This window comes from Oncorhynchus tshawytscha, linkage group LG06, assembly GCF_018296145.1.
Source record: "Oncorhynchus tshawytscha isolate Ot180627B linkage group LG06, Otsh_v2.0, whole genome shotgun sequence".
In the NCBI taxonomy this organism is placed as follows: domain Eukaryota; kingdom Metazoa; phylum Chordata; class Actinopteri; order Salmoniformes; family Salmonidae; genus Oncorhynchus; species Oncorhynchus tshawytscha.
The window spans coordinates 52,098,017-52,111,376 of NC_056434.1; the positions used below are offsets into that span (position 1 = coordinate 52,098,017).

The window sequence follows — 13,360 nt, forward strand, 5'->3', positions numbered from 1 at the left end:
TCAACAACTGGACTCACTCATATCTCTGAACTTGTGGGATGGTTTGCATGCCCAAAGTGGGTTGTGTGGCATGTATATATTGTTCTTAATAGTTTGTTGCATTATGCATGTTGCCTCTGTATAGCTTGTAACCTGTAAACGTTCAGAGAAGATATTCATACAATCCTTTATTACTGCTCTTGGGATAGGTACAGTATATTCATTGCCTTTAATTTCCTTATACAGAATCTACCTTTCCCATTTCTCATCCCCATATACTTTGTCAATGTGTAGTAATTAAGTTCCCTATGTGTCAACTCTAGGTCAGCAAATACGTAGAGCCGGGTCGCTCTCTTTCACAGCATGTATAACCCGTGTTATACATGGATTACAGTGTGTTCCTCCTAATGATCACAGGGGTGTATTCTAACCGCTCTGTACACTGGTGCACGAGACCAAAAATGTTTCCTACTCGCTCGGTGTGAATGCCTGTTAGTTGACCCCGAAGGCATCGTTAGTTTGACGAGGAAGACACGTTTCTGTTTGAGAATGTGTGGACCTAAGGGCGGTTGATCAATGTGGCCTATGTTTTGTTAGATTTCCCCCCCCCCCATAATTATTTCCTATTTGTATTTTCTCAGAATGAATACATTGGCATTGAGGCAGGTGGATGATTGTTTTCACAGGTTGTCTGTGTTCAATTTGCAAATCTTGACAATTCCTTGAATGTCCGATTTCAAATTACAGGTAACTGCCAAAATAAAGGAACCATCAAGTGTCTTAATAGTGCGTTTGAGCCAGCACGGGTCGCCAGAACCGCTTCAATGCTTAACGTAGCCAGGTGGGGGGGAAAAAAGCCTGAAACTAAATCCCCTGAAAATTCCATAATTGTGTGTTTTATTGATGATGGGGAAAACTGTCTCAGGTGCCGCCCCGGAATCTCCCATAAGTGTTGAATTGGGTTGAGATCTGGGGACTGACACACTTTAAACCCCCTATGTTCCTTTGAGACCCCTCTTCCTAAGTCACAAATATGTTATTGTAGTCATGGTAACCAAAATAATGGGCAACTGAATTTTAATCTGAATTTTGTGTTAAAAAAAAATTGTCAGGCACATTTGTTTTTAAAACACACTATTTCAACTATGTATTTACAAAAGATACATTTGAGTAAAAGATCTCTCTGACAGACCTCTTAATACATTAAGTAGAAAGTGACAAACCCCAGCTGCTGTGAGACCATCAATATCTGGGTTGTGGAGACATCTGTAGCATTGGATGCATTCGTTTTAGCTCGCCCAGTGCCCCAGGTGGGTGGACATTTTCACTTTAGGAAGGAATAGTTTAAAATGTGTCAATTCAACTCACCTGGTGTCCTGGACTAGCTTAAATAAATGTACCCATTTGTGACCCGTTGTGCGCACAGGGCAATTCATCTTCAACAGCTTAGTATTTAATGATGCAAAACATTCTGAACATTGCAGATAGAAATGGAATAAATACAGCTGACATAATTCACTATCTGACAATCATATCTGTTCTACACAATATCTGAATGTTCTGTAAAGCTACATCCTCCTGAACAGTACCCAGGTGTAACACAACTCTAAACAGCCATTCAAAAATTCCAGAAACTCTCCATCAAGGTAACCAAAACACTTCTCTGACTGTACAGACAACATTCTAGAAGACTGCTGTAACAGATTCAAGACTTCTCCTCCATAGCGATGTCCAATCCAGTGGTTGGTTCAGTCACGTCAATCATCATAATCAGTCGATCAGGAACGGGTAGTGACACAAAAAGGGCCCAATTCACCCATTGGGCCTTGAAATAAAGTAGTCCCTTAGTAACAATTGTCCATCGATGGCAACCAGGTTATGAGACCATTTCCGTCAAAGGAAACTTTACGATACCAGTTGTATTCATATGCCTGCCCAAAGAAACATTGTTTTCCTTTGAACAGAAAGAGGTTTCTGATTCACAGCTTTGACCTTTAACATGGGGGTAGTCTTGGCTAGTAGTTGACCAGTAGAGAAAAGTCACCAATATAAACTATTATAAATAGAGTAAAGCCATTTCATATCCTCCAATCCAAAGATGTTCACTGTTATACCATATTGTTGCTCTCGCCGACTTTGTCCACAAACTGAAAAAAAGATACAAATGTATTATCAGAAAACCACAATCTTTGTCATTTAAGGGTGGTTCGCCGGACACAGATTAAGCTAAAAAGGACTAAAAAGCAAGCTCAATTAATACTCTTAATTGAAAGTGTTTTTTGTTGTTCAGGACTAGGCTTAATTTGTGTGTAGAAAACTTGCCCCTGGAGACAAATGGCAATGGTGCAAGGCGCAAAGAGCCAGAAACAGCTGACTTTGGCAATTCTATGAACTTTATCACATTACACATGGAACTTGAGATACTTACTCCACTAATCCCTGGGAGGTTCAGTATGGACCCGAGGACAGGCAACCTCCTGATGAAGCCTACTGCTACTGGGAAGAAGCCCCTGGGAAAGAGAAGAGTGACATTTGGGGTGAATCTCAAAAGTATTTCTTGATTTTTCAAATCCTGTTCCCTCACCTACTTCACAAAATGTTAGAGGGAAGCGAGGAGAGCATTGGAGAAGATCTGAGGTTCCTTCTCCTCCAATGTTCTCCTTGCTTCTCTGAGGTTTTGAGAGATGAGTGAGAGAGATAGGAAACAGGGAATCAAGAAAAAAACATGGCCAAAAAACAAGTTGGTTCAAATGTTTGGCTAACTGTCCATTTCAGACCCAACTGACCTGAATAAAAGGAAGAATCCATAGATCTCCAGCACCACTCCAATGATAGGCCAGCCAATCAGAACCACCAGCACCCCTCCCAGGAAGAAACTTGTGGCTTTAAATTTGTGTCTCTGGAAGAAGAATTTGAAGGTACGCTCCAAACCGATGACAAAGGACAGGCCTGCTACAAACAATATCTGACACACAAACACAGGGGTGAGAAATAAAGCTTAGAGGATTTTTAGAATCCCATGACAGTATGCTGCACTACTAGCCTGGCGGCATCCAAATTGATTTAGCTTCATCTCACTGCCGTTTCACTTCAACGGTGAAACGTAGTAGTGAAAGCATTTTGGATGCAAGGCTAGTGCAGTACAGTATGTTATTTCACTTAATTTAGCTATGTAAATGACTGGAGGACACGTACCATCTAGACAAGTCCTAAAACAGGGGTCTGTTCAGAGACACTGATAGTACTAGTACTGTAGCTTAGTAGGCAGTGCAATACAACAGATAATCATCAAAGCCCTCCACAACCAGGGCCTAAAATTAACAGATTTTGTCATTGGCAGGTAGAACATCTAATTCACCATCCACATTGGCAGGTGGTCACACTAAGGGATCTATAGTGTGAGCATTTCACAAGAATATTCAAAAGTCAAATATGAGCACATGCGAGTTGTGATTTATACTGTAGAAAAATAAATGCTGCAGTAGCTGTTTTCAAAGTATTTTTGCCATTTTGTTTTACTATATGGTATTTGCACAAAGAACTATGAATCGTAACGTTATATCTCACCTCGCACAGCAACACTGCCTGGCTGAGGGGCCGTGCGCACTGTGAGTGAAGTGCTGAAAGATTTGTTTTTAGAAGAAATGTGCACAGGCATAAAATGGGTCTAATTTACTCAAAAGCTTACTAAAGTGAGACTTTGTCCTCTTGTTTCTTGGCTATTTACATTTTCTTTATACATACTAGTTTTTTTAAATGTTTGAGTTTGCTTCTAGTGCTAGCGAAGAAGAAACGTCCTCGGCTACTAGTCAGATTCTCGGGAAACGCTCATTTCACGCCACTTTTTCATAGTAGATTAGGAGAATTTATGTAGCAGATTAGGAGACTGAGGTTAAGGTTAGGGAAAATGCTCTCCTAACCGGCTATGAAAATCCCTTTGTAATCAAAGTGGCGTGAAAAGAGTGTGGGCTCATTTGAGTGGTAAGGCGAAAGCAAACCCAATGTAGACCAAAGTCAAGGAGTGAAGTCAGGGAAGGTGCAGCCGAAAGTCGGACAATGTAGTGGTTTTCCAACAGCTAGGCTCAGATCAACATGGCAGTGTCAACATAGCTGCTATTGTTTATCAATGTTTGTCTGTATAAATGTCAAAATAAACTTTTCTATACCCTGGAAATATACTGGAATCATAGCGTGTGTATAATTCATTAGTTAGACTAGAAAGGTCTCAAATATCACTTTTCATTTGTATCACCTGTAGCTTTAAGATATGACAAAGTTGGTTCCTGTTTTAGTCATGCATTTTGCCACACTCACGTGAGTCAAACAAAAGCACCATAATGACTGGTTGGCAAATTGTGCTCCACACAATGAGAAGCAACTTCATGACCTTTGATCACATGATTTTTGTAATGTTTTGGAGTCGCAAGCCGGACAGTTTTTAGAACCATAATGCAACACACTTTGAAAGGTGGTGACCAACGATGATCCACTTTAACTTGCCCCGTCCCTCAGATTCTCACAGGCACTACACGTGATAACTGGAATGGCCCCGTTACCACAGTAACCTTAAAGGGGGAGCTGAAAATGTCTCATCTGTGATATTTTGGTCAAAAGACTCTGGTGACAAAATATTTAAATTACATTGCGCAACATTCCAAATGTCTTACAAGTAATACAGTTCTTGTTTTACAAATATTACTATAAATGCACATCAGTTTTTTCCCATCTGTGTGTAAATAGGGCTGTGACGATACCATCGCAATATTCTTTCCATGGCAAAAATTAAAAAACACAAAGCAGAGCAATCTCTTGCTGTACGTACAATATCGTGTGCTATAACTTGGAAAATAAATACATGTAACTTGGGATGACAACATAATGATGTTTGTTTCCAACAAGATCTGTTTCGTGTTTCCTTTTAGTTTACCTTTATTTAACAAGGCAAGTCAGTTAAGAACACATTCTTATTTTCAATGACGGCCTAGTGGGTTAACTGCCTGCTCAGGGGCAGAATGACCTTGTCAGCTCGGGGATATGAACTTGGAACCTTTTGGTTTCAAGTCCAACGCTCTAACCACTACCCTGCCGCCCCTTGTCCTGTGTATATATCGTATTCTTTGCATATAATTTGTACATGAACATACTCTCCTGCAACCCGCCTCACCCAATGTGGTATGGATCTGTTATTTTTCATACTTTTGAACCAGAACCCACTTCAGAAGCTAGCCAGCTAACTAGCTACTAGCTAGTAGTCAGTTAACCACTGCTAGCGGTCATCACCGTTAACTCGGACATCAGCCAGCCTCAGCCTGGCCAATTCCTACCAGTCTGCACAGCGCGATATCAACCCAGAGCATATCGGACTGCTATCCCTAATGTCAATATGCCTTGTCTATTGCTGTTTTGGTTAGTGATTTTTGTCTTATTTCACTGTAGAGCCTCCAGCCCTGCTCAATATGCCTTAGCTAGCCAATTTGTTCCACCCCCCACACATGCAGTTACCTCACCTGGCTTAAATGGTCCCTCTAGAGACAAAACCTCTCTCATCGCAACTCAACTCAACACTCTGCCAATCCGGATGTCCTAGCCATGTCTGAATCCTAGCTTAGGAAGGCCACCAAAAATCCAGAAATTTCCATCCCTAATATAACATTTTCTGTCAAGATAGAACCGCCAAAAGGGGGGGAGTTGCAATCTACTGCAGCGATAGCATGCCGTGTTCTGTCATACTATCCAGGTCTGTGCACAAACAATTTGAGCTTCTACTTTTAAAAATCCACCTTTCCATTAACAAGTCTCTCACCGTTGCCGCTTGTTATAGACCCCCTTCAGCCCCCAGCTGTGCCCGGGACACCAAAAGTGAATTGATCGCCCCCTATCTTTCTTAAGAGTTCGTACTGTTAGGTGACCTAAACTGGAACATGCTTAACACCCCGGCCGTCCTACAATCTAAGCTAGTTGCCCTCAATCTCACACAAATTATCAAGGAACCTACCAGGTACAACCCTACATCCGTAACCATGGGCACCCTCTTAGATATCATCCTGACCAACTTGCCCTCTAAATACACCTCTGCTGTCTTCAACCAGGATCTCAGCGATCACTGCCTCATTGCCTGCATGCGTAATGGGTCCACGGTCAAACGACCACCCCTCATCACTGTCAAACGCTCCCTTAAACACTTCAGGCGAGCAGGCCTTTATAATCGACCTGACCCGGGTATCCTGGAAGGATATTGACCTCATCGCGTCAGTCGAGGATGCCTGGTCGTTCTTTAAAAGTAATTTCCTCACCATCTTAAATAAGCATACCCCTTTCAAAAAATGTAGAACTAAGAACAGATATAGCCCTTGGTTCACCCCAGACTTGACTACCCTTGACCAGCACAAAAACATCCTGTGACATTCTGCATTAGCATCGAAAAGCCCCCTTGATATACAACTTTATGCAACAAAGTCAGGAACCAATATAATCAGTCAGTTAGGAAAGCTAAGCTAAGGCTAGCTTTTTCAAACAGAAAATTGCTTCCTGTAGCACTAATTCCAAAAGGTTTTGGGACACTGTAAAGTCCATGGAGAATAAGAGCACCTCCTCCCAGCTGCCCACTGCATTGAGGATAGGAAACACTGTCACCACCGATAAATCTACGATAATCGCTAATTTCAATAAGCATTTTTCTACGGCTGTCCATGCTTTCCACCTGGTTACCCCTACTCCAGCCAACATCTCAGCACCCCCTGTAGCAAGTTGCAGCACCCCCCACCCCACTTCTCCTTCACCCAAAAAGCTGATGTTCTGAAAGAGCTGCAAAATCTGGATCCCTACAAATCAGCTGGGCTAGACAATCTGGACCCTCTCTTTCTAAAATTATCGCTATCCCTATTACTAGCCTATTCAACCTCTCTTACATTTTGTCTGAGATACCCCTCTTCAAAGGGGGAGACACTCTAGACCCAAACTGTTAAACTGTTATAAACCTATATCCATCCTGCCCTGCCTTTCTAAAATCTTCGAAAGCCAAGTTAACAAACAGATCAACAACCATTTCGAATCCCACCATACCTTCTCTGCTATGCAATCTGGTTTCCGAGCTGGTCATGGGTGCACCTCAGCCACGCTCAAGGTCCCTAATGATATCATCGATAAAAGACAGTACTGTGCAGCTGTTTTCATCGACCTGGCCAAGGCTTTCGACTCTGTCAATCATTGCATTCTTACCGGCAGACTCAATAGCATTGGCTTCTCAAATGACTGCCTCGCCTGGTTCACAAACTACTTCTCAGATAGAGTTCAGTGTGTCAAATCGGAGGGCCTGTTGTCCGGACCTCTGGCAGTCTCTATGGGGCTGCCACAGGGTTCAATTCTCAGGCCGACTATTTTCTCTGTATATATCAATGATGTTGCTCTTGCTGCAGGTGAGTCTCTGATCCACCTCTACGCAGACGACACCATTCTGCATACATCTGGCCCTTCTTTGGACACTGCTAACAAACCTCCAAACAAGCTTCAACGCCATACAACACTCCTTCCGTGGCCTCCAACTGATTTGAATTGCTAGTAAAACTAAGTGCATGCTCTTCAACCGATTGCTGCCTGCACCCTCCCGCCTGACTAGCATCACTACTCTGGACGGTTCTGACCGAGAACATGTGGACAACTACAAATACCTAGGTGTCTGGTTAGACTGTAAACTCTCCTTCCAGACTTACATTAAGCATCTCCAATCCAAAATTAAATCTAGAATAGGCTTCTTCCTATTTCGCAACAAAGCCTCCTTCACTCATGCTGCCAAACATACCCTTGTAAAACTGACTATCCTACCAATCCTTGACTTTGGCGATGTCATTTACAAAATAGCCCCCAACACTCTACTCAGCAAATTGGATGTAGTCTATCACAGTGCCATACGTTTTGTCACCAAAGCCCCATATACTACCCACCACTGCGACCTGTATGCTCTCGTTGGCCGACCCACACTACATATTCATCGCCAAACTCACTGGCTCCAGGTCATCTATAAGTCATTGCTAGGTAAAGCCCCACCTTATCTCAGCTCACTGGTCACCATAGCAAAACCACCCGTACCACACGCTCCAGCAGGTATATTTCACTGGTCATCCCCAAAGCCAACACTTACTTTGGACGCTTTTCCTTCCAGTTCTCTGCTGCCAATGACTGGAACAAATGGCAAAAATCACTGAAGCTGGAGTCTTAAATCTCCTTCTCTAACTTTAAGCATCAATTGTCAGAGCAACTTACTGATCACTGTACCTGTACACAGTCAATCTGTAAATAGCACACCCAACTACCTCATCCCCATATTATTACTTACCCTTTTACTCTTTTGTACCCCTATCTCTACTTACACATCATCATCTGCACATATATCACTCCAGTACTAATTCTAAATTGTAATTATTTAGTCTCTTTGGCCTATTTATTGCCTACCTCCCTACTCTTCTACATTTACACACGCTGTGCCTCCTGGGTGGCACAGTGGTCTAGGGCTGTGCCACCAGAGATTCTGGGTTCGCGCCCAGGCTCTGTCGTAACCGGCCGCGACCGGGAGGTCCATGGGGCGACGCACAATTGGCCTAGCGTCGTCCGGGTTAGGGAGGGCTTGGCCGGTAGGGATATGTTTGTCTCATCGCGCACCAGCGACTCCTGTAATGGGCCGGGGCGCAGTGCGCGCTAACTAAGGTTGCCAGGTGCAAGGTGTTTTCTCCGACACATTGGTGCGGCTGGCTTCCGGGTTGGATGCTCGCTGTGTTAAGAAGCAGTGCGGCTTGGTTGGGTTGTGTATCAGAGGACGCATGACTTTCAACCTTCGTCTCTCCCGAGCCCGTACGGGAGTTGTAGCGATGAGACAATATAGTAGCTACTAAAACAATTGGATACCACAAAATTGGGGAGAAAAAGGGGGCAAAAAAAATATATGCATAAGTCACTTGAATAACTCTACCTACATATACATATTATCTCGACACCAGTGCCCCCGCTCATTGACTCTGTCCCGGTACCCCCTGTATATAGCCCCGCTATTGCTATTTACTGCTGCTCTTTAATTATTTGTTATTCTTATGTCTTACAAAAAAAAAGTATTTTCTTAAAACTGCATTGTTGGTTAAGGGCATGTAAGTAAGCATTTAACTCTATTTGGCACATGTGACAAATAAAATTTGATTTGAGTGGCGCAGCACTCTAAGGCACTGCATCTCAGTGCTAGAGGAATCACTACAGACCCTGGTTCGATTCCAGTCTATCACAACCGGACGTGATTGGTCCCATAGGGTGGCGCACAATTGGCCCAGCGTCATTAGGGTTTGGCTGCTTGTATAGTGTAAATGCCAGTCCCGTAGAGCATGGCGCTTGCAACGCCAGGGTTGTGGGTTCGATTCCCACGGAGGACCAGTATGAGGGGGGAAAAAAATATGAAAAAGTATGCAGCCACTACTGTAAATCGCTCTGGAGAAGGGCGTCTGCTAAATGAGTAAAACGTAAACAGCCGATAAGGGGTACATTTGGGATCATTCTCGTGAAAAAGGAGGTGCACATACATGTAGCAGGGCATCTATCGCAAACATTATGATTATGTAGTAGGCTATAACTCACATTTCCAATGGCAAGAAGAGCTTTGTCAAAAAACAGGATCATCCCAAAGAAGAGGAAGAACACGCCAAAGCCTGTCAACCCCATCCCGATTTCTGTGGAGCCAAAATTAGAAGTCAATACATTTTTATTTATTATGGATCCCCATTAGCTGCTGCCAAAGCAGCAGCTACTCTTCCTGCGGTCCAGCTAAATTGAGGCAGTTTATACAATTTTAAAACATTACAATACATTCACAGATTTCACAACACACTGTATGCCCTCAGGGCCCTACACCACTACCACAAATCTACAGTACTAAATCTATGTGTATGTATAGTGCGCATGTTATCGTATGTGTGTGTATGCATGTCTCTGTGCCAATGTTTGTGTTGCTTCACAGTCCCCGCTGTTCGACAAGGTGTTTTTTAAATCTAATTTTACTGCTTGCGTCAGTTACTTGATGTGGAAAAGTGTTCCATGTAGTCATGGCTCTATGTAGTACTGTGTGCCTCCCATAGTCTTCTGGACTTGGGGACTGTGAAGAGACCTCTTGTGGCATGTCTTGTGGGGTATGCATGGGTGTTTGAGCTGTGTGCCAGTAGTTTAGACAGACAGCTTGGTGCATTCAACAAGGCAATACCTCTCATAAATAAAAGTAGTGATGATGTCAATCTCTCCTCCACTTTCAGCCAGGAGAGATTGACATGCGTATTATTAATATTAGCTCTGTGTACATCCAAGGGCCAGCCGTGCTGCCCTGTTCTGAGCCAATTGCAATATTCCTAAGTCCTTTTTTGTGGCACCTGACCACACGACTGAACAGTAGTCAAGGTGCGACAAAACTAGGCCCTGTAGGACCTGCCTTGTTGATAGTGTTGTTAAGAAGGCAGCGCATCACTTTATTATAGACAGACTTCTCCCCATCTTAGCTACTACTGTATCAATATGTTTTGACCATGACAGATTACAATCTAGTGTTACTCCAAGCAGTTTAGTCATCTCAACTTGCTCAATTTCCACATGATTTATTACAAGATTTAGTTGAGGTTTAGGGTTTAGTGAGTGTTTTGTTCCAAATACAATGCTTTTAGTTGTAGAAATATTTAGGGCTAACATATTCCTTGCCACCCACTCTGAAACTAACTGCAGCTCTTTGTTGAGTGTTGCCATCATTTCAGTCGCTGTAGTAGCTGACGTGTATAGTGTTGAGTCATCTGCATACATAGGCACTCGGGCTTTACTCAAAGTCAGTGGCATGTCGTTAGTAGAAATTGCAAAAAAGCAAGGGTCCTAAACAGCTACCCTTGGGAATTCCTGATTCTAACTGGATTATATTTGATAGGCTTCCATTAAAGAACACACCTCTGTGTTCTGTTGGACAAGTAACGTTTTATCCACATTATAGCAGGGGATGTAAAGCCACAACACATACGTTTTTCCAGCAGCAGGGTATGATCAGTAGTGTCAAAAGCTGCACTGAAGTCTAACAAGACAGCCCCCACAATCTATTTATCATAAATTTCTCTCAGCCAATCATCAGTAATTTGTGTAAGTGCTGTGCTTGTTGAGTATCCTTCCCTATAAGCATGCTGAAATTCTGTTGTCAAACTATTTTTCCCAGAAGTTTACTAAATGCTGGCAACAGGCTGATTTGTCGGCTATTTGAGCCAGTAAAGGGGGCTTTACTATTCTTGGGTAGCGGAATGACTTTAGCTTCCCTCCAGGCCTGAGGGCACACGCTCTCTAGTAGGATTAAATTGAATATGTGGCAAATAGGAGCGACAATATCATCTGCTATTATCCTCAGTAATTTTCCATCTAGATTGTCAGACCCTGGTGGCTTGTCATTGTTGATAAACAACAATCATTTTTTCACCTCTTCCACACTGACTTCACGGAATTCAAAAGTACAATTCTTGTCTTTCATAATTTGGTCCGATATACTTGGATGTGTAGTGTCAGCGTTTGTTGCTGGCATGTCATCCCTAAATGTTATTATCTTGCCAATGATAAAGTCATTAAAGTAGTTTGCAATATCAGTGGGCTTTGTGATGAATGAACTATCTGATTCAATAAATGAAGGAGCCGAGTTGGCTTTTTTCCCCGAAATTTAATTTAAGGTGCCCGAAAGCTTTTGCTATCATTCTTTATATAATTTATCTTTGTTTCACAGTGTAGTTTATTTTTATTTAGTTTAGTCACATGATTTCTTAATATGCAGTACTTTTGCCAATCAGTTGGGCTGCCAGACTTAATTGCCATACCTTTGCCTCATCCATCTCAACCATACAATTTTTCAATTCCTCATCAATCCAAGGTGATTTAACAGTCATTTTCTTAATGGGTGCGTGCTTATTAGTATCTGGAATAAGTTGTTTCATAAATGTGTCAAGTGCAGCATCTGGTTGCGCCTCATTACACACCACAGACCAGCAAATATTCTTTACATCATCAACATATGAATCACTACAAAACTTATTGTATGACCTCTTATACACTATATTAGGCCCAGCCTTTGAAACGTTGGTTTTCCTATTGTGATCACTGCATCCTATGGATTTGGATACTGCTTTAAAGCAAATATTTGCAGCGTTAGTAAAAATGTGATCAATACATGTTGATGATTTAATTCCTGTGCTGTTTGTAACTACCCTGGTAGTTTGACTGACAACCTGATCCTGGTTGCAGGCACAGGTTACAGTTCAAAGTTGTTTCCTGTGTGGGCAGCTTGATGAAAGCCAGTCAATATTTTAATCGGACAGAAAATATACCTCTCTGTTGATATCACATACATTATCAAGCAATTCACACATATTATCCAGATACTGACTGTTAGCACTTGGTGGTCTATAGCAGCTTCCCGCCAGAATGGGCTTTAGGTGATGCAGATGAACCTGTAGCCATATTACTTCAACATTATTTAACATTAGATCATCTCTAAGCTTTACAGGAATGTGCTTCTGAATATAGACTGCAACACTGCCTCCGTTGGCATTTCTGTCTTTTCGGTAGATGTTATAACCATGTATTGCTACCACTGTATCAAAGGTATTACCTAAGTGAGTTTCAGAGATAGTCAGAATATGAATGTCATCTGCAAGTTATTGCCTTCATGGACCTTGTTTCTTAGGCTACATATGTTAATATGGGCTATTTTGGGCAGTTTTCTAGGTTGCTTGATTGTTTTTTATGCTTAACTGGGAAGCTTATCAGAGGTAGACTTAATCATGTTATTTACATGTTATACATTAAAGTCTAACTAGCTACATTGTTTCCATTGACATTGATTGTCACCTAAAGCATCCATCCATATACTCTTTCTTGTCTGCACATCCGTTACTTTATGAGCAGGAGTAGGTAGGTAACTAGCTATCGCCCATGATTTAACTAGCAGTGAAATAAGTTCATAATAGGTCGTTCATAAAACAGGGCGATGGGCCCAACTGATCCCATTCATTCAACCTGGCTAGCTAGAAGGACTGCTCACAAAGAGAAGATACAACAACGCTTTAAACATGTCATTTATAAATTCAAAGGTCTTACTCTGTGAATCTGTTAGAGAAATCATTTTTGTCGGGAAGGGTAGCGATTGGAAAATCACTTGTGCTCATTCAATAATCGTTAGATAGCGGTAGCTTGTTGAAGCAGAGGAAAAGCTGACGCCACGTCTTCTTCGTGATTCATGCATTCACGCACGCTCAAATGACACGTTCACGGGAAACAGTTCTGCGCGGTGCTGCGTAGAGATTTAGTTGTGATTAAAAAGTCAAGATATGGGGGGATGTGTGTG

The 13,360-nt window shown here is 42.2% G+C and overlaps 1 protein-coding gene across 1 annotated transcript; it reads right to left on the reverse strand.

Annotated features, from left to right (window-relative positions):
* Positions 1 to 1,410: 1,410 nt before the first annotated feature.
* LOC112252704 (vesicle transport protein GOT1B) lies at positions 1,411 to 13,330 on the reverse strand. The gene is made up of 5 exons (XM_024424183.2): positions 13,114 to 13,330; positions 9,592 to 9,683; positions 2,766 to 2,944; positions 2,408 to 2,489; positions 1,411 to 2,126 (listed from the first exon to the last, which is right to left on the reverse strand). The coding sequence occupies exons 1-5, from the start codon at positions 13,136 to 13,138 to the stop codon at positions 2,088 to 2,090; spliced, it is 417 nt and encodes a 138-aa protein (XP_024279951.1). The 5' UTR covers positions 13,139 to 13,330; the 3' UTR covers positions 1,411 to 2,087.
* Positions 13,331 to 13,360: the final 30 nt, after the last annotated feature.

What these genes read in the sequence shown, in the direction of transcription:
- LOC112252704 (XM_024424183.2), bottom strand. Translation starts at nt 13,138, where the DNA reads ATGATTTCTCTAACAGATTCACAGA. An exon ending in GGATTCTTCCTTTTATTCAG is followed by an intron (nt 2,490 to 2,765) that starts GTCAGTTGGGTC and finishes TCTCTTTCCCAG; the next exon opens with GGGCTTCTTCCCAGTAGCAG. An exon ending in ACCTCCCAGGGATTAGTGGA is followed by an intron (nt 2,127 to 2,407) that starts GTAAGTATCTCA and finishes TCTTTTTTTCAG; the next exon opens with TTTGTGGACAAAGTCGGCGA.